Source organism: Strigops habroptila, chromosome 3 (genome assembly GCF_004027225.2).
Source record: "Strigops habroptila isolate Jane chromosome 3, bStrHab1.2.pri, whole genome shotgun sequence".
Lineage (NCBI taxonomy): Eukaryota > Metazoa > Chordata > Aves > Psittaciformes > Psittacidae > Strigops > Strigops habroptila.
In genome coordinates this window covers 23439551-23460596 of record NC_044279.2, presented here as the reverse complement: position 1 = coordinate 23460596, position 21046 = coordinate 23439551, and the positions used below count along the sequence as shown (strand labels likewise).

The 21046-nt window shown below is 37.8% G+C and overlaps 1 protein-coding gene across 2 annotated transcripts in view; it reads right to left on the bottom strand.

Annotated features, from left to right (window-relative positions):
* The window catches only part of LOC115605405 (V-type proton ATPase subunit S1-like), a 52167-nt gene extending 37119 nt beyond the window's left edge, over positions 1–15048 (bottom strand). The window contains exons 1-5 of one of the 2 annotated variants that reach the window (XM_030479749.1): positions 14856–15048; positions 8552–8675; positions 8378–8446; positions 1619–1812; positions 524–567 (exon numbers count right to left, since the gene is read on the bottom strand). In XM_030479749.1, the coding sequence (XP_030335609.1) occupies positions 524–567; positions 1619–1812; positions 8378–8446; positions 8552–8675; positions 14856–14968 (544 nt within the window). In that variant the 5' untranslated portion in view covers positions 14969–15048. Of the gene's footprint in view, positions 1–523; positions 568–1618; positions 1813–8377; positions 8447–8551; positions 8688–14855 lie in introns of both variants that reach the window. The other variant, XM_030479748.1, reaches the window with a different exon arrangement.
* Between the last annotated feature and the right edge of the window lie 5998 nt (positions 15049–21046).

Here is a 21046-nt window from a genome sequence, read left to right as displayed (position 1 = left end):
TAGTCTTTGGCAAAAGCAATAAAAGACTCTAAACCCAAAGGCTGTGAAGGGCAACAGTATTGTTTTACAAATATTAGGAAAACATTTCCTATTCATTCACACACCCTCTGTTAAGACCGAGACCTTCAAACTGCTGAATGAGTTTGAGAATGGCACACCTCCAGCTGCCGGTGTGCCAGGTGAGATCCACAGAAGCAGCTCAAGCTGCATGGAGACATAGGGTCTATACTCTGAACAAGGAGGATCTCAGAGCATGAGCAAAGGCCCGTGCCTGAAGCAGAGGTGAATTATCTTTACATTTCAGGTCACAGAGCTGTATCCATTTGGGTGGATTTTGAATCAGATGCTCAGTACTTCAACACTATGAAAATTGACTGCTTATAGGTACTATAGACAAGGGAAAAACAAACCTTTAAATAGTAGTATTACAGCAAAACCTGGGAACTAGAGAATAAAATCCGCTCAAGTGAAAACACAGACTTAAATGATGAAATGTTAGTTATATCTTGATTATACTGCTTACCATTTTCAGCAATTGCTTCCAGGGTGGAAATCTCATTTAAGCCACTACAAAAAGAGCAGGAGAAAAATAATTAAAAATCTTTTCTAGGCAAGAACAATGTGAACCAGAAATGTACAAGGATACTGACTAGTAAAAGGATTATTGTCAGCATCAGTCACTCCATCATTCTCTCATCTCCTCTTCATGACCCTCTTCTTCTGCAAACCTACTAACAGTACAAGGGTCGCATCTTCAGCTGATCCCTCAAACCTCTCAAACTTCCTTAGCTGCAGAGAAGCCAGACTACTGATGGTATTTTGACCAATCTCTGCAGAGTCTTTTTTTCATTTGGAGTTGGCCCGTTGTCTAACATTTGTACCTGAGCTCCTTAAAATGGGTATCCTGTCTTCCTGTGTAGTGATGTGATAGCTATAATTGCACTTCCTTAGGACACATTGGTACATTCACCCTATACTGACATGTAGAAATGCCTAAGTAACAGGCTAGGAAGAAAAAAGTACAGGAGAAGCTGAGCAGAGGGACTTGATACACCCAAACCTTATATTTTCTAAATATACATTCCCTGAAGGAACCACCTCTCTCTGGCTCTGTTGGATCACAGTTGTCATAGGCTTGGAAACATAAAGAATTATAGCCCTCTTTTTCCTTCCAGAGTGATAAAAATCTGTCTCTTTATTCATACAAACTATAGGTTTGTCTGTATGTTTATCTGCTTGCTTATTTATCCTGCCAGGCTTTTTGATGCTTAGGAATGCCTCCTAGCAATTAATTCTGCAGGTTAATCATGTATTGTGCAAAATAATTCAGCCTTTCCGCCAGAAGTGTGTTGCCATTTAGTTTTATTAGTTGTCCCTTTATTCTCATATAATGAGGCAGACAAAATGGAATGCCTGACTGAATTTCTCAACGTAATTCATGTATTACACCTGGTAAGCTCATCAGGGGACTTTAAAAAGCACCAAATTCACTCTTGCAGGAAAAATAATTTCGCTAACCCTATAAACTTCCACTTTGTTTTTTAAATCTCCTGGATTTTCAAAAACTTTAAATGTCGCGCACACACATGTGTCAGTTTTGTTTGTGACAAGCTCCTACCTGAAAAGTGGTTGTAGCTGAATCACCAGTAAGTTTGGTTTAGGTGTATTCACTTCCAGCTGAGAGACATTGAGATTAGATATGTTTGTTAAGTTCCAATCTTCTGACTCCTGAAGAAAGCTCAGAAGGTACCTGGTAGCCTCACAGTCAACAGCTGGCAAAACTAAAGATGAAGGAGAAGACTGAAGAATTTCCTGTAATAAATTTATAAATAGTTTATTCACTTGCTTAATAATTAAACACAAACCTTTTTTTTAATGTATCCTTAATATAATATTCAAGGTGAGGAACCACCATGGTAAACAGTATGTGAATTCTCACCAGCCTGATGCTGCCTCCAGGCTGCTGCTGAAAAGGGACGGTGTGGGCACACTTGTGTTGTTCTTATTCCTGCACCTTTTTGGGGCAAGCATAAGGCACTCAGGGACATTAGATTCTTACTGTTCTTTCCACACATGTGGTGGAAGAGGAGAGACAGATGATGTAGAAGTTCTCAAGCTAAAAATGTGCTGGAGAAACAGGTTATGAACGCTGCCAGAAGCGAAGCTCATCATATGGCCATCTAATTGAATGCCTTTGGAGGTTAGAAGGACCAGTGTCAGACACTCTGTATTCAGCACAGAGTCATACTGTGCATAATAAATACCCTTCCGTTGTGTACATCCTGGTAGTACAGCACATAGTATTGAGAAGTGTCTAATTTTTAACTATTAATTAAAGCTACATGTTTCAGGATCTAGAAAGCTTCCAGATACACAAACAAACCCCATGTCATGTGCTTTCTGTCTTTCTACTCAAAATACAAATTATAAAGCTTAGGCTGAACTGGTTCAGATAATCTAGCATCAGTTTATATATCACTTTATTTGTAATTCTCATAGCTGAGCTTCTGATTAAAATACTTGAGTGAAATGAATTAAAAAACATTCTCATTCTATAAATTTGAAACCTGCATAGTCAAAAAACATCTTTCCAAATATTTTTCTTGATAATAAAATTAACTTGAAATATTCAGGGGGAAAAAAAAATGCAAGAGGGAGACTTGAGAATTATTAAAATTAATGTACCCCAAATTTAACGTGAATATTAGAAGATATTTTTTCTTTGAGTCTTAGTTTAAACCTTGTTTACTTTGCTTTCCCACTTTCTACATTTAAGTCTAGACTGAGTCTGTCACATGCTCCAACATTCAGATATTCAAGTTGCTACAGACTCTCTCTCCCTCTAATTTATGCAAGTGTTGTTGTGTTGCTAACACTTCTCTCCTCCTACTCTTTTTCCCTTTTGTCTGTCCTCCAACTGCCTACCACTTTTTCTGACCTGCTCTGATTCTTTCTAATTGCTCACATGTACTTCTTCCTAGGCAAAGGCTAGTTATTTTCACATTTCTATAGACTCTCAAAGGCAGAATTATGCAGCATTGTCTGACTTGCCAGACTGATAGAAAAATAATTACCGAAATTAAAATAGAGCAGAAAGTACTGATGTGGTTCACAGGTCTTTGAGTAGCATTTTTAGCACTGCCTGGAAGGAAACAGTGATATGCTTCATTTTTGTTTGTTTATATGAATTTAGAGCTAAAATTCTGAGCAATAGTCAACTTCCCCCTCCCCCCAATATTTTAATCCTTTACCCCTTAGCAGCAGCCAGAATGGCAGCAGCCACTTCTTCCAAGGACATATATTAAGCAGATTACTCATTTATTGTAGAATAACATATAAAATACATCCTTACTGAGTATTATCTGAATTGTGCCTCTGCTCCTAACCAATCCTGCACTGCCATCTGTCTCAGCTTCCAGCCACTGGTATTCAACTGCTTTCCATCTGAAAGCTAGACACAGCTGGATATCTACCCATTAGTCTCAGAGAGCCATTCCGATCCCATGCCTCCTGTCTGCCCTTCTTGACATTTGACCACTGGACACTTATCTTTACAATACCCATATGTTGCTTTACGCATTTTAGGATTTTGACTACCATGCATGTTCAAAACACAATTCCAAAAGAGGGCGGAGAATGAAGAGGACTACTGAGAAACACCTGATTTTGCATTCTGCTAAAAGACTAAACAAAGAGGTACATCCACACAGTAGCTAGGAAAGGAATAGGGAGAGGGAGGGGGAGAAGGAAACAGAAGAAAACCTCCTATTGAGCTGTTGGACTGATAGCAGAAATTCCTATATTAAGTGCCAGAATTTATAACCTGTCTATGGGCAGCTTACTCTGATTATAAGTACATTTCCCCTCTTTAGTGTTCCCTGAAGCACTTCTCCTGATGAAATATTACAAGAAGGTTCACTCTTGGATTATATATGTCACTGTTCAAGATTTTTGAAGGTAGGTGTGGGATTACTCTGTCCCCATTTCTAGCCATCCTGAAGCCAAGTAGCTACACTATAATAAAGCTGTGCTTGGGCTTACTCGACCAGCTCTCATTTCAGTGTTATGTTAACCAGACTCATATTACGTCTAAGCAATTTGATGATGGAATAGAGTAAATTTAGGTCTATCATTAAAAACCTATTGTTAAAATCTTTGCTAAAGACTCGTGCATCCATCTATAAGATATTATGTAGGCGTATTCATTGTTCTGAACTAGTTTATATGTTTGGTGTCAAAGCTGACAGACAGTCCTATAATAAAAACATTAGTTAGGAAAAAGGCTCCTGTGCTGGCTGTGGAAATATCTGGCAACCTACACCCAGAGTAGGCAGGCTCTTTCATGTAAAAAAGATCTTTTAAATATTACTTTTTTACCTGTATGTAATTCAAAATAATAACTATTGTATTTATTTTCTACAGTGTTGGTCAACAGGTTATCTATACAAAAAGAAAAATCTCTTCAAACAGATTTGGAAGCACATCTGTTTCTACACACAGTGATAACTACAAAGAAAATTATCATTGTTGCATTTTCCAATTTCTTATTAATCTTGCAGTCTTTTATACTATACCTGTGTTCTCCAAAAGTATGCATAAAGCTACCTATTATGATTTTAATGAAAATTGATCTGATTTACTTTAGCTGACGAAATACGTTGTAGTTACAGAAAGTTTTGTTGAACCAACCTCTATACCACTGTTCTGTATGGCGGGAAACATGACATCAACTCTTTTTTCAAGGGTTACAGACAGATCCAAGGAACCCTAGTGAAGGAAACCTGAAGTCCAAGAATGGGAGGAACTATTCCAAAGAATAAAATACACACTACAACAACAAGGAAGGATTATACTTGGAAAAAGCTGACTTGGCTTTTGCAAAGAGAACCTGTGCCTCACAATTCTGCCGAAAATCTCTGAAGGAGTCAACAGGCATGTACGGCAAGGAGCTCTAGCTGATGCCGTGTACTTGGATCCACAAAAGGCACTTGTCAGAGTCTTGAAGCAAAGATTCACAAAGAAATTAAGCTGCTTTAGCATGGGAGAGGCAGTCTTCATGTGGAGGTAAGTAAAGAATAGGTAAAGAGCAGGTAAAGAGATAGCAAGCAAAGGGTAGAGAAAAGTATCTGCTACTCCACTAGGGTCTGTGCTGTTCACATGTTCATCAATTATGACACAAATACTGAGCTAATGAAATCTGCCAATTAAGCTGAATTATTCAAGATAGTGAAGGCAAGGGCTGACTGATGAATTGCAGAAGCAACTTCTGGTACAACCTCTTGGGCAAAAAAGTAAGTGATGAGATTCAATGTAAATCGATTTTGGCAGGGCACAGGGTGAGAAAAAAAAACAGCACTGATTTTATGTACACAGTAATAGATAATAGACTCAGAACTGAGTGTTACCCTTCAGTAATGAAACCTGAAGAGGCACAACAGCTCTTTGAAAATGGCAGTTCAGTGGCTGATAGTGATCAGAATTGAAAAATCAAATGGTATTTTTTTTTGAAAAGGACAGAGAACAAAACATCATCATATCACCGAGTAAATCCATGATGAACTTACATCCTGATTATCATTATGCAGTTCTGCATAACCCTTGTCAAAAAAAACCACCCCAAACATATATATATACACAATAAAACTCAAGGAGGTAAAGAGAAAGGAAACAAGTCAATCAAAACTATAATTGTACCTCTGTATCATACATGACTAAACAATACTCCTCAGTCAATGACCACTGAGTGAGGATACGATAGAGACATAGAACCATGAATGGCAATGACTTAAAATAATAATTATGCAGCTGAGCAGCTGGCCACTAACTGGAGTGTGTTACCATACACTGCAGCTCTAAGGAACTGAGCATTGTTTAGGGAAAGACAAAGCTAATATTGAAGAAAAACAGTTTGTACAAAAAAGTTCCCCAAGTGCTAATCTTCGTATTTTATTATTAATTTAAAATTTCTTTGAATGTTTAAGATAAATTATCTACCTATAAGCTTCCTTTTGTATTAACTGGAAATAGAATTCTTTTATTGCATACAAACCCATTGATCCCAAAAGCTCAAACCAGCTGCTAACATAGCTGAACAAATGTACTATCTGCAAATGTCTCTGTGGTTTACAAGCCTGTAACTCTTTTACAAATAATGCTTCCTTCTTGTAGTACACATGCTGCTACATGATATGTTCTAAATGAGATCTTCAGTTTAGGTTGTGAATAAATTTCCATTTCTGAAGTTCAAAAGGAGGATGCCCAAGTGACAAGGAATGTCTATAATAGCCTAATGAATCACTTGCATAGTATCAAGTGCGAAGGCATAAAAATTTGTGATTATGCAACATTCAAGATTCTAATTTCCCCAGTGAGAAAATTCAAACCTGACCCTCAGTTTGTCCTGTGTTTTGTGCATATTATGAGTGAATCTCTCATGGCATGATTAAGAACAGGTTTCTTTCCCAAAGTAGCTCAAGTGGAGTGCAACTGATGCCATAGCAACTGAGCAATTTTTGTAGCCTCTGTTACATCCAAGATGGAACTGGATGATTACAAAGATCCTTTCTGGCCCTAAAAGCTACAAGTCTATGCAATAGATAGTGACAAAATTCTCCATCTGGGCACCTAGTTGAAAAATAAATATTTAATTCATACATCTCATTTTCTTTCACTCAAGTTACAGCACCTCACACACACAGAATTATGCTAGAAAAGTATTAAGATTGCCAAGTCCAGCAGAACAAATCCAGGAAGTACTGGAGTTAAGGTGAGTAATTTGTCAAAAGAAACTTTCAATTTTTAAAGAAGCTGTAATGAGAAAAAGTTTCTCAGCTCCAAGACAGACAGAGAACAGAGGCAAGGTCAGAAAGCAGTTACTGACATTTATTCAGCTTATTGAAAACCTGGGTTTAAATCTGTGCTCTGCCAGATACAGACCCAAGATATACTCAAACACAATCCTTTGTTTAGCTGAGGACCTCCTCACAAGCTCTCAGTAGGTCCCAATCCACTCAATACACCATCCAATTTCTAAAGCTGTAAATCTCTGGACTCATCTCTAGCCTCAAGCTCTATCTATGGTGCCGATGGAGCCCTGATAACAAGGAAAAAAAAGTATTAAATAGTTTAATATCCCTCCTCTTAATCACTCAGGGCTTACTTAAGGCCACCATGTCACTAGGAGCTTGCAATGCCATGTGCACATTTCACACAGCTTCTGAAATCAAACCAGTTTTCTTGTCAGGCAGCAACAAACTTTGATCCACACAATGTCTTGCATAGGTTTGAAACTCATGAGTATAAGGCATACCAGAGAAGTACCAGGACATCTGCCTGTGGACAACTGCTGATCCTTGTACTACAAAAGAATATTACCCCCATTCATTCCTCAGAAAATGCATGTACATACCCTGAATAGCTGTTTTGGTTCCAGCATCAGTATTAAAATGCTGTCATGAGGCAAAGAGATGAAGATCTCTAGTATTAATAATACGAGGAAGATGTGAGGTTCTTAGTATGGATGTAAAGGTAATATGTGAATATTTATGTATTTAATAACACATACACCTTGCTGTGTGGTGCTTGGGAATTTACACTTCCTTGTGTGTTCTGATACCAGTTACTTTACTAAAAGCTCTGTTCATCCTGCACTGCTTGCAGAAATACCTTTATGGCTTTCAGGTGTGAACACTTCCTTTGTGTAATTACAGTTCAATAAACGGTCATGCAAATACAACTGTAGATGCTGTGCACAAAATCCATAAACCTCCTCAGTGAGGACAAAAGCTGAAGTTGCTGACTGACTCAGGAGGACTCCATCTGTGCCTGGAGTTCATTTCAAATTATTGAAGTAGCATTACTTTTTTTCATGAAGATTAAAGCAATCCACTATCTAGTCATATATTAACCACATTCAAATATGAAACAGTTAACTCCCTGCATGAAAATAAAATGGGTATTCAATTCTGAAAATCAGGAGAAAACAATTGATTCCTAAAACTTCTTCTCTTCCTGTGGCTTCAAAACAGAATATTGGGGTGTCAGTCTTGAAGTTTATATATTTTTCTTTACAACACTAAATTGCAGCATGTTTAGGAACAATTTTGTCAGTTACAATGAGTTCTGAAAACTTAATCTTCAGAAATAGAATAGCTACAAAACACATTCCTGCAAACTCAGTTGATTTCCTTTAACCCACATGATCAAACTGGAATAATCTCAATAAATAATCTAAATAGGAAAACTGCTGCAATTCAGTTTAATTTTCTCAATTATTGTTTGTTTGCATCTTTCTTATGTTTGTTGGTTTGGGTTTTTTTTTTTTTATTTTAAATACTACATGTTAAAAAAAAAAAAAAAAAAGGAGAGAAATGCTTGCCTGAACATTTTGAACTGGATTCTTGTTATCGTAGGATTCACTGAGGTATGTGAAATCATCTATGCTAAGCTGAAAAACAAAGAGAGTAGATTGGTGAGAAGGAGCCATGGCATCTCATTCAGGTACATAATGGCACTCAGCATTGGTAAGAGAAAAGGAATTAATGTTACGTACCATATCTTGCAGGAACAAAATGAGGTTTCTGGAATTCTGGGTAAAAGGTTGCAAGAGTACAGTCAATTCCTGTGCTGAGACGATGTGTCCTTCATGCAAAGCCATGTATGGATTCCACTGCAATCTACAAAAAATACTTGTTTTTCTGTAAAATGTGCTGCCAGTGATGACACCTCTTCTTTCTTTAACCATGAAACAGCAGGTAATGATATCATCTTTGGTTTAAGATCAGGTTTACAGTTCAGTGTACCTGCATTCTACTCAAGCGGAAAAGAACTTGCCCATTTATGCCCATATCACGTTAACTGTGTTACAGCAGGAACAAAATTGGTCCAATTAAGATAACTGCCTCTCTCTACTTTCTTGTTTGTGAACAACAGCACAGCTGCATCTTTAAAAAAAAAAGCAAAAAAAATAAGCTACTGAGAGGAATGAAGAAGAACATGTTCAAAAGATTCACAGAGAATTCCCACAGGGAATCCAAACTCCCAAGCCACTTACCAGTGCCACTGGATATCTTGGTGGCCAGAGAAGAGTAGAACTCAGGCTAGACCACAAGTTGTCATAAAATCAAGTTTTTTTGATAAATCTTTTGTTAAATAAAAGTGGCTTTTCAGTGTTATTGTAAACAATGTGGTCTTTTTTATGTTTTTCGTGACAAAGGACCAATTCTGCAGAAACAGGGAGAACTGATACCTTTCCAGAAAGAAGAGCTCTTCTGAACAGAAGAGCTCAAGACACCCAGAAAAGCTTATGACTCTTTTGTCAACCTGTCATTATGAAGACTGGAAAGAGAAACTACTCATCCTTTTAGTTTTACTGCTATGAAAAACAGTTATGGACAAAACAAGAGATGGCATCATTCTTTCAACACCTGAGTGGGATTTTAACAGTATGCAGCACGGGTCTATTAGGGATGAAATTTATTATGAAAACTCTGGTCCTGGGTGTTCTGACTAAGGTAAAACTCATTCTGTAGAAACCCCAGAGCTTGAAGCACAATCTCCCATCTTCCCCAAATACGTATCAGTTGATAATGACTGAGAAATCAGGTATTCCAGATCCTCTAATTGGTTCTAATTACAAATAATAGAATACAGAGAATTGCGGAGTGCTCTAGCACCAGATCTTATATGATTGCAATTTGGTGAAGTTGAGATGCTGATTAAATTTTCTAACCCAAAAGCATTTCGAAAATTACCCTTGCACAGCAAGCTTTTATGAGTGAGAACAATCTTTGCAGTCTCTTAAGATGGAGGCAGAACAGGGGTAATGAATGCATAGGGGGGTTTCAATGTTCTTTCTTGGATAAGGAAAAACCTGTATTTCACTTCAAGACTTCCCAGTAATTCCAATGAAGATTGCCAAGAGTGAATCGAAAGCCTCAAACTGCACCCATGGCAGAGACATAACACTGCAGTCCTGCAATACTAAATACCCAGCCTACTTAGCACTTTGGGGTTTGGGAGAGTGTTAGATCAAACTGTACATGTGGAAGACTTTTTCAGGACAACGTGCTGCAGATGTTAAAATTAAATTCTAGTAGGTCTTCTGCCTGTCACTTTTCAAGCTTTAGAAGCAAACCTTGCTGTTCAGGAAGACTTTTTTTTCTATTTGGTTGAAATTATCATTTGATATTTTCTTAGTTTTACTCAGCATCTTCACTTCTTTGTTATTTTCTGCTTGGAAATTCACAGTAACTTCTATTTATGAAGCCAAACAATTAGAAATTGTAACCTCAACTTGTCAGAAATGCCTCAACTTGTCAGAAAAGACAAACCTCACAATCTCAAATATTTAAGTATGATCTTTAAAAATAAGATACTTGAAAACACAAACCCTCCAAATATTCTGAATGGCTATTCAGGAACTGACTTTCATACTGACTCTCACACTGACTTTACGCATTGCATGGCCACACCAAAATACTAATGATATTAAAGGAAAAGAAGATAGATTAAATTAAGAGATGTTAAAAATTGGCTTGTATGAAAGGAAATGAAAGTGAGTATCTTGGTATATTTATTTTAAAAACTAACTACATAAATCTAATCTTAGAAAAAAATTGAAGACTTTGAGAGCTTTGGGGACTTGCAGTTAAGAAGAAAAGTTAACAGAGAGCACATGAAACAGAACTAAGTTATTTGCAGCAGCACAATGGCAAAGGCTTTTTTTGTGAACCCAAAAACTCAGAAATGTAATGATCCTGTTTTAAAGCATACTTGCTTCTAATGTATTCCCTGTTCCTTGAAGCAGGTCTTGCTAGCTATCTCATCTTGAAAAGCACCTTTTGTAAGACCCTTTAGCTTCCAGTCAACTTTAGAAACTCTGGCACCATCATTAGAAAAAATCTACATCAGTTATTCAATAATTCTACTATAACGCAGTGTTTTCCTAATACTTACATTCAGTATATTACACATGCAATTATTGTGCTGCTTCTAAATAGTTTGCTAAGCACCATGCATGGCTGTAAGCAAGGCTATACCCTTCGCTGAGTGGGCTGCTACTGTCAGCTGGGTGCAACAATATTCTCACCATGGTTCAGACAGGAAATGCCATATGTTTTTTGTTATACTAGCTGGTTTACTGTGAACTGCAGAGTGAAATGGAGATATGTGACTGCCACAGGCAGTGCATCGTGGCTACGCTGATGATGTGCTTTACTGAATGCAATGAACCAGCCCATCCCTTTGAATGCTTCACCTCAAGCGGTCAGCAAGGTGGCATAGGATGACACAGGCAGTAGGCCAACATACATATTGATTGCTACTATTGATTGCTCACACATAATTTTATGTCCAAAGATGCACTGCCTTGTGCAGTCCTCTGCATGCCAAGCACATCAGATGTAACCTCCCCACTGCAGAGCCATCCTGGGGTCCTGAGCTGTGGGGGGCTCACAATGATGAGAATCTCTGCTCATACACGTGTTTTTCTGCTGGCTAAAAAGGAGGAAACTTAAAACTCATCTGCTCTCTCTTTCCTCCAATAGCAGACATTAGCTTGTTATTTTGCTTCTTTCCTGTCCTGAGCTGCTCTGGCATGACAACAGGTTTAAGCATACAGATTCTTATCTGACCAGTGTTCTTTCTAGGCAGAACTGAGATCTGGCACTTATTATTAATGGAAGCAAAGATTTCAAGATTTCTTGTATCTGACACACCAGAAGGGCAGATGGTAAGATAACAGTAACCCTTACTTGTGAGCCTACATTTTTGCTTTGTAGCTGCCTTCTGAACTCTTTCCTCCAAGCTATTCTTGTCAGTTGTCTCTTTCAGTCTCCTCGCGATTACCATATGATAAATAGTATTTTCTCCTGCACAGCAGAAGTAAACTGGCATGCATGCTGGCACACAGTATCTCCACAGAAGCCACACAAAGTTACAGCTTAAACATTCTTCTGTTCCACTGTATGCTCTCTACGTTCCACCTTCTTCCAGCAGATTTTTTAGTAAATTCCTTGCAGTTTTAGGAAACACAGTAAATATACAATTTGGCATTAATGCCGTCTCAAAGTCACTTATAATCTGGATTTGCCAGAAAAGGATTCATTTCCAAATATTAGCATAGTACAAGTGAATGCAGTAATGCATTTTGCAATGACTGTAGGCAAAAATCATTCCTAAAACAAACACATGAGGGGCAATCATAAAAGCTAATTTTAATGAATCTATTTACTCAAGCTCCCTCTCTAATCCGTGGAGGGAAAGAAAAAGTTTTGAATATTGGTTCAAAATGGCTAAATAAAGTTTCTGTTGTGTATGTATTGTATGCAAGAGGAACTTCTCCCTCTCTCTTGCTTCGAAAAGCAACTGGGGATATTAGTTTAAAGGTTGATTTAAGATAAAGGTAATTTTTTCCAGGCCAAAGTTATCTGGAGAATCTCTACTGATATCTTAGTATTCCTTTGTGAAAAGCAGGACACTGTGACGTACTGAGTTATTTCCACTCCATCTTTTGCTGGGATCTATGGGAAAGATTTTTGTTTGGTAGAAAACACTTATTTTTCTCAAAGTAGAAATCTGCATTTTCCTTTATAGAGGAAAGAGGTATTTGGTTTACTAATATCCCTGTAATGATTTATATTACACTTACCTTATGCTTTGCACACCGCATGTATTTGTCACTTGCAGGTTTCATCTGTATCTGATATCTAACATTATCTTTAATAGCATGATTACAGTACAATAGTAATGCATAAAAGAGAGACTTTAAAGTGTTACATTATTCTAATGCAGCTGTTCTAAGATACGGCTTTACAAACACTGGCTAGTTGTAAAGAAAAAGCAAAATATATTATCCTTCAACTATTTGATATCAAATCCTAACAGATAACCTGGGAAAGGGGGATGGAATAGATCAGTGAATCTCACTTCTGTTGATCAGTGAATCACTGAACTTTTAAACTGCTGGGACATGTTTCCACAAAGTGAATGAAAATCCATTGATAATTGCTGCACCTCTTAAGTTACCCTTCCTAAAATTCTTAATAGTTTCTAGGTTTCATAAGCCTGAAGATCACACTGCAAACCTTGCATCACTGCAAAGTACCAAGGTGTAAAGCACTCATTTCAGGGTTAGCAACCAAAAGTTGCTGCTACTGTTTCTTTATTTTACAAAATAACCTGAATATTCTTTCCTGTTACTTCATTGACTTTCACCAGAACTAACTTCTGCCCCACAAGAACTTCACCTTTCAAAAACGCAAAGGTCATGGTAGGAGGAACACTTCCTCCATAAAATGTTCTATTTGTGGAAACATGAAACCAGTTTCATCAGTCCACTGTTCTGATTTTCTGGCTCTAGATTTGTATAAACCTGAACAATGTGCAGTCTAATCTAAAGCAAGATGCTAACTGCATCTCAGTGGAAAGTTTGCTTATCTGACCACCCAGGATTAACTGGTAAGATCTTGCTTATATTTGCAACAGGTGTGTTGTTTATATCAACCAGGAAGTAGGACAAAGGAATCACTGATCTTTTCTTAGACTTTTAGGAACACTTTTATTCTAAAAGCAACTTATAGCAAAAGTGAGGGCTAACCTGTGCACCAAGGCTATGCATGGTACAGTAAAGCATTTTATGCTTACAGAATCACCCAGCTGGATTGTGATAAATTCCAAATACTGTTGGTGTAATGGATTATTTGCATTAGAGAAATAAATACGTAAATAAATGCCCAGCTGAGATCAGGTTGAATTAAATATAATACATATTTGCTTGCAGAGGGTATGAAATGGACTTTCCAAGAGAGTGTTTACAATTTATATAAACCGGGTTAAGAATGAGGAGGATTTTAGGAATCAGGAGGAGAGAGTCAAGTGATTTACTCAGGCCAAAGCATACCTTAGACAAATTCTACAGAGTGCAGCAGCTGTGTTGTCACCTTCCCACCCAAAACAGAACTTTGCCTTTGGCCCTCCCAATCAGTCCTATGATCCCATAAGCCCTCGGGAGCCTTTTCTTCCAAATCTCTGACATCAGCTTACTGTATTTTGAGGCAGTACTTCCTAGACAAAACCAATGTGTATGCCCTGCAGAGAGAGCCTTGTGCGTAAGAGGCACATAGTCCTCTGAGAATTTCACATATCCAGTACCCCCTTGAAGCTGTTGCGTTGCCCAAGCTGCCATATTTCTGGAAATCCCAAGTAATTATATAAAATCTTTAAAATCTGCATGAATAAAATTCCTGGTTGGAAAAAAAGAGGCCTATTTATAGCTCTTTCAAGACAGGTTCAAAGTCTTATTTCATACATATATGCAAACCCCTGAATTTCACATGTGTCTTTGGATCTGTCAAGACTCTGCTGTTTTTTCTAATGATGTCTATGCATACAGCAGTGTATTCTACTAAAAAAACTGCATTAAAAAAGAAAAAAGTGAAAAATCAGGATTCTGGAGTTAAGAAATGCAGGGATAAAGGTTGCCCACACAGTTTTTGGTTGGCCTTTTTTTTGTGAGACTGCCTTATATCGTGCCTTTAAGTCATGACATCGTGGCAACCTTGACAGCAGAGTTCAAGGTTGCCTTAGGGTGAATGTCTACTTCAGATGTGAAGAATATGAATTTTATTTACTTCTTACTGCTCAGCTTAGAACACTAAAATTATAAATAAAAATGGGTAAATTCATCTGTTAGGTTTTTTGACTGCTGAGAGGCTAATTTATTTATTGGGTAATTTTATTGCCCAGAGGTTATTTACAACTGATTAAATACAGTATATTCTGCATGCACACACGCACACACGCACACACACAGAGCAATAGCACAAGCAGAGATACTCCTTTATTAGATTTCTTACCTCTGAGATGACCAAAGCAGCATCGGTACATGGTCCACTGACAGAGATGTTCTGAAGAGCACAGCGAGGGTGCACAGCAGCGGGGCTGGAGCAGCAAAGTCGAGTCGTGTCATGACTCCAGGCAAGTGTGTACGTAACTGGCCAGCTGCAAAGGCAAAGCACGAGTGTATGCACAGTGGCACTTCCTGGTTCAGTTGCAGCTATCCGGATCCAGCCAGGCTGCTGGGTGAGGTTGCTCTCTAACAACAGCAGGAATATTCAAAACATGGACTTCCTTATCTTGACGTTGGCAGTTATACATATTTTTAATAACTTTCAGGTTTGTCATTTAAGCAGCTCATAAAACTTTCCTCAGTATAAGCACAGACAGATTCCTCTTACATTCTAGTACAAGGGAGAGTCATGAAGTCCAAACTCCTGTCCTGCTGTTTTCTAACTCCCTAATAACTGCAGGCTGATACCAGAGTTGATCAAATTCAAAATGGAGTTCGTCATAGAAAAGTTTTCTGTACTGCACAAAATGTATTCTGCAGAACTTCTGTCTTCTTCCCCTGCTACATATAAACATGTCCCTCAGCTTAGCTCTTTCACATGTACTGAGAGCCGGTGTCACACATTTGGGTGTTGACAGGTTTGAAATCTGCAGTAAATTTACCCATTCCAGATTCCAGAAAGAAGGAAGAGAGTGAGAAAATGGTACTTTCAGAGTGTATCCAGTGAAACATGGAATTGTTAAGCTATCTTTTGCATGGAGCAATGCTGTCCCAAAAATCAAAAATATCAAAAGTCAGGAGCAAATTATAATACTTCAGAACCTGACATGACTTCAGTACTTCACAAGTCTCATGCAAGATCAAAATAGTCATAGAGAATTTCTTCATACTGGGAAGCAAATTCTGGCATACTGTTTTGCTCCTGCCAAGCACTGAGCTCTTTCTACACCTTGTCACTGCATTAGGCAGCAGCAGTCACTCGGCACATGTTTGGCACAGGGCACAGATGTCTCTTCACAATCAGAACAAGATGTTAGGGAATAATACACAGAAGACATTGTTAGCTATGTTAAAGCAAGTTGTGATAAGGGCAAAATAAGGAAGCATGATGAAAATTGTAAGAGAATATATAAACGTGTCAGAAGACATGCACTTTTGAATCTGAGCACGTGTAAATTAATTAAATCCATTTGCCTTAACTGGCAGCATACTGTTATAGTGCTGTTATCTAATACAAGGAAATTTGTTCATCGCTGCTATCTGAAATCAGAGTTCTGAGACAAAAATAATGATTTCGAGGGAAGCAATAAAACCTATCATCTACATGTTGCTTTTCTTCTCCATTTTACCTTTACATAACACTGAATTTAACTCTTTAATTGCACTTTTTTCCTCTTCTCCTCAGAGATATATTAGAAATCCTTCATTTCCCTTTTCATAAGTCAGTGTTTGTTCATCTGTTTAAGAGTGTGTTCGGCTAAGACCGCAATCCAGAGTACAAAGACAGAGGTAGAACTGGAATGCCCTAGGGAGAACTTAGTATGAATTGGAATAGCTCCATCAATACAAGCAAAATACTTTGGAATTCTCAAAGTGCTTGACTTTTCCAGGGTATCTTCCAGACCGTGAGGGATCTGCTTTCTCACATAACTGGCCAGAATAGTTTTGCCAGGTTTTGTGAGCATTTCCTGTCCACAAAGCCAATCCACTGTAAGTCTTCCTGTCTGCTTCTTACAATTACCCTTTATATAAGAAAGGAAGATGAATTGAAGGTCAGTATTACATAAATCACAAGTGTACAATATGATTGCCCACAGAATACTGAAGGAACCACAGAACTTCCAGCAAAACTCTCAATGTTGCAGAACCCACTAGATTTGCATTGCAGTTGACAGTCTGGAGAAATAATTACGACTGCTTACTTTTATTCCACTAAGCCCATGCCTTCTCAGATTGTGATTCCTTTCATTCTTTAGCTTGCATAGTGCAGAGATCCTTATTTGCAAAACAGAGCAAGATAGCAACATATCTTACTATGCTTCCAACAGGAACCAATGAAGAGGAGGTTCTAATGGGTCTCCTCCATAACTAATACAATTGATAAATATGACCAACACTGCCAGGCCTTCTACATCAAAATAATCTCTCACAATCTGATCTGAATGTATTGAAATCAATACCAAACAAATACACAGTGTTGTACGAATACATGTTGTAACCTGACAGGAACCTCACTAGAAGAGCAAATGATTTATTACTAAATATTTGACAACTCTATACTTTTCAAATGGGTGACAAATGCTCAACTCTATTATTACAGAGCATTTTCCTAAGGCTAAAGCATTTACACCATTTCGAAAATTCCACTGCTGGTGTGTGCAGCTTCTTTTACAAGTTTGTACTCACTGACACCCTAGACGAAAACCCTAAGTCATGTAAGAGATTCCAGGCTTCTTACATCCGAAATGGCTGACAAAGCAGTTAATGAAAACAAAAGAGAAGCTAATACAAGGGAGACAATTAGGAAAGAAAGGTATATTGTTCCTATATCTTTCTGGTAATATCTCAGAAACTAGATTATCTCCTGGTTTGAGCTGGATCTTTTGGAGGGTATTTGCACACACTAACCAAACTACACACAAGTGAGATGGAGCACAGTTTGTGGGTATACTCTGTATTCTGCCTTATGGAAACAGTCTTAAAACTTTTTGAAACAAAACCAGATTGTTTTCTCTCAGATTACCATATTACTTATGATCAAACTTTTAACTGAAAACAAACTGAATTTCCTGTTTAATATTTCTTCACAAACCACAGTCTAGGATCAAGTGAATTGAAGAAAGCTTTGAAAAAAAGGAATGAGAAGAACCTATTGAGTGGGAGGTTAATTTGCCTCCCTTTGTAAATTTGGCTCGCAAACGCATCTGCATATATTTTCTCTTTCTGCATTTTTTTCTTCAGTCCCCAAAATAAAGATTTTTTTGCCAAATTATAAGAAAAAAAGAAGCTTATTACAAAGAAATTTTCAAAAAGATTCCTTACTTTCATTTGATTAAAATGAGATGAGATCACAGTGGTTCTCTTATCTGTGAGCAGGAACCTAAACCACTTGATTATTGATGTCTTTTGTTACACACAAAAGCACACAAAGTTTACTATTGCATTTTCCATAGGGCTTTTTCCTTGAAAACCCAGAGCTGATCTTGAGTCCAGATTTAGAACTGCTTGCACATTAAGATCCTTTTTAAAATCCAACACAAATTCAAAATACTGAAACTCAGACTACTGTGAAATCATTATGAAACTGCGATGAAGAAAAAAATACCTCCATTACCATGTATCTCCATGTAACGAAAATAATTTTAAAAGAAGCTGTAATATTGACATATCGTGTATTTACATTCTACTCCTACCTATTTCTCTGGAATTATATATGCTTTCTTTTGTAATTGTATGCCGATCTCATATCTCATGTATTTCTTATCCTATCAAAGTTGAAATAGGTCTCATGAAAAATAAGTGGAGAGCAAAGAAAGACCACGATAATGGAGGCTTAATTTCTTTTGCTTATGAATCCTCTTCTTTCAAACAAACCAAACCAAAGGGGGGGGGGGGGGGGAAAAAAAAAATCCTCTCAACTTCAGAATTCTACATGCCCAATGTAAACAATTTTGAATAAAAAGAAGGGTGAATGCCATATTTGTGTGGGATGATGTCAATTTAGGACTGTAAGTCAGGCTAAAGGGGATGACTATCATAACAAGGACAATTCACAGTGCGAGGTAAGCCAGAGGAACTATCTATAGATAGTTGATAAAAATAAGTGCCATCCATTTTGCATGCAAATTTGGTCCTTGAGCAGTGGGTTTGGGTGCTAACAGCAGTATACTAAAGAACCTCTTCCTCCAGCTCAGATAACAGACATATTCAAATACAGGTTCTTAAAAAAAAAAAAAAATAAAAACTAAAACCAAACAACCTAAAAGAATCCAAGATACGGACTATTTTTTTTTTTGTAATCTCAATTACTCAGAGTTCTTCCTTTAAGACACAAATAGGGAAATTTACATCCTGGAAAAAGCATGGACTTTCCTCTTGGGAGTAGGGAGGCAAATGCATGTGCTGCTTTGCTAAATGAACATATTACCCACTTTTGCATGTGGGAAGAAAGCCAGAACCTTTTCCTCTGGAAATGGATTAGCAGTGGTGTTGCAGGTGAATAGAAGGCAATTTTTGCTTCAAGTTTGAAGAGTGCTGCTCACAAAAGAGTCCTGTGAGGTAAACTGCAGGCATTAATTTGCCACAGGCCTCTGCTAGTGCAGAAATAAATACAAGCCATGTGGCCCAATCCCTTTTTCCTGGTAGTGAGTATGTACATCCAGGAAACAATGGAGGCAAACCCAGCACTTCTCACCAGTGTTCAGGAGCATGCACTCCTCATGGTCTCAACCTCTAAACCACAATTGGAGAGACTTTATAAGCCTATCACATTAGCCACTTCTGAGATGTGAGGAGAGAAGGTTAGAGTTTCACCTTACAATCTGTTCACCTTTGAAGAGAAGGAGAATAGATTTGCAACCATTTGTCCTTGTTATCCTGGAAAGAACTAGGCTCCAAAGCAGAGGTCTTTTTACCAGCAGATTCCAAAACCAGCTTGTGTGTAACTCTGAAACTCAAGCAAAGATGAACAAGTGTACTTTTAAAGAATTTACCCAGTTTTAATAGAAATTGGCAGATCTGAACCTTTATCTGAACAGTTTTATTTTCCCGATAAAATGCAATGACTTCTTCTAGAAATACAGTATCTTTAATCTTACTCTGATCCTTTCAATTAGCTTTCCCAGTATTTGCCACTATATGATACAGAGAACACTTTCATGCTTCTTCATACTTGTCCAGTTCCTTTTTTAATAGCACTTGTAAACTCCATAAACAGGTGAAGCAACACAGTAATTATTTTAAATTAATTCCTTTTAAAAACACAATAATTATAAATCCTATGGACAAGAAGGTGTTGCTGGAGCATATCCAAAGAAGAGCAGTGAAGCTGGCAAAGGGTCCAGAGCACAAGTCCGATGTGGAGCAGATGAGGGAACTGGGGTTGTTTAGCCTGGAAAAAAGGAGGCTCAGGAGGGACCTTATCACTTCCTACAGCTACCTGGGAGCTTGTAGCAAGCCAGGTGTTGGCCTTTTCTCTCACGTAACAAGCAACAGGATAAGAGGAAACAGCCTCAAGTTGCACCAGAGGAGGTTTAGATGGGATATTAGGAAAAATTTCTTCACTGAAAGGGTTGTCACACATTGGAACAGGCTGCCCAGGGAAGTGTTTGAGTCACCATATGTGCAGATGTGGCACTTGCAGACATGGTTTACTGGTGGGCTGGGTAGCATTAGATTAAAGGTTGGACTTGATATTAAAGGTCTTTTCCAACCTAGAAGATTCTATGACTCCAAAAATCTCCAAAATCACATGGCATTGAAATCAACGGACTAGTGGCTTTTCACATTGGTTTGTACTATTGCCTTACTGTTTATTCAAATCACCCTTCTGGGATTGGAAGTACATATTTTTAAAGCCGTTTAAATAGAAAGGGAACACATTTATAAAGAAGTGGGTTACCATCTATATAATTAATGTTTTATTTCTTGCCATTCAATGCATAATTTTCGTCAAAACCCCTTTTACCACTCTGGAAGAAGCCCAGTCTTAGCAGCCATTCCTATCTAAGGGCTCAGATCCTGGAGAGCACATAAGTCAACTGGAATGCTCATGTGCTGCAGCTCTACAATTAGTTCAGTACAGGACTAAAATCTAGAATCTCAATTTAATGGTAAATTTAATGAAAAGACTCCACTGATGTTAGAATGCACTCATCAGTCAGGTACTGGTTCCACAGTTCATGCATATTCTGTTGCGGGAGCCTATCCAGTTTTCAGCTGTTTGTTTCCAAATATATGCTTACTTCTGTTTGTAAATGCTACTGCCCTTTCCTAGACAGAGCAAAAGGCTTTTTCCTAGGTCAAAACCACATCTAGAATAGAGGTTTCAAGCAGAACTATGCAACTTTCTGTAGGACACTATTTAATGTACACCATATAAGATTTTTCTCTGCACTGTAATCAAATATAAACATAACTAAGTTTACAGAGAAATTGACTTCTATTTTAATTAACAGAAGCTCCTCAAAAATAATCATG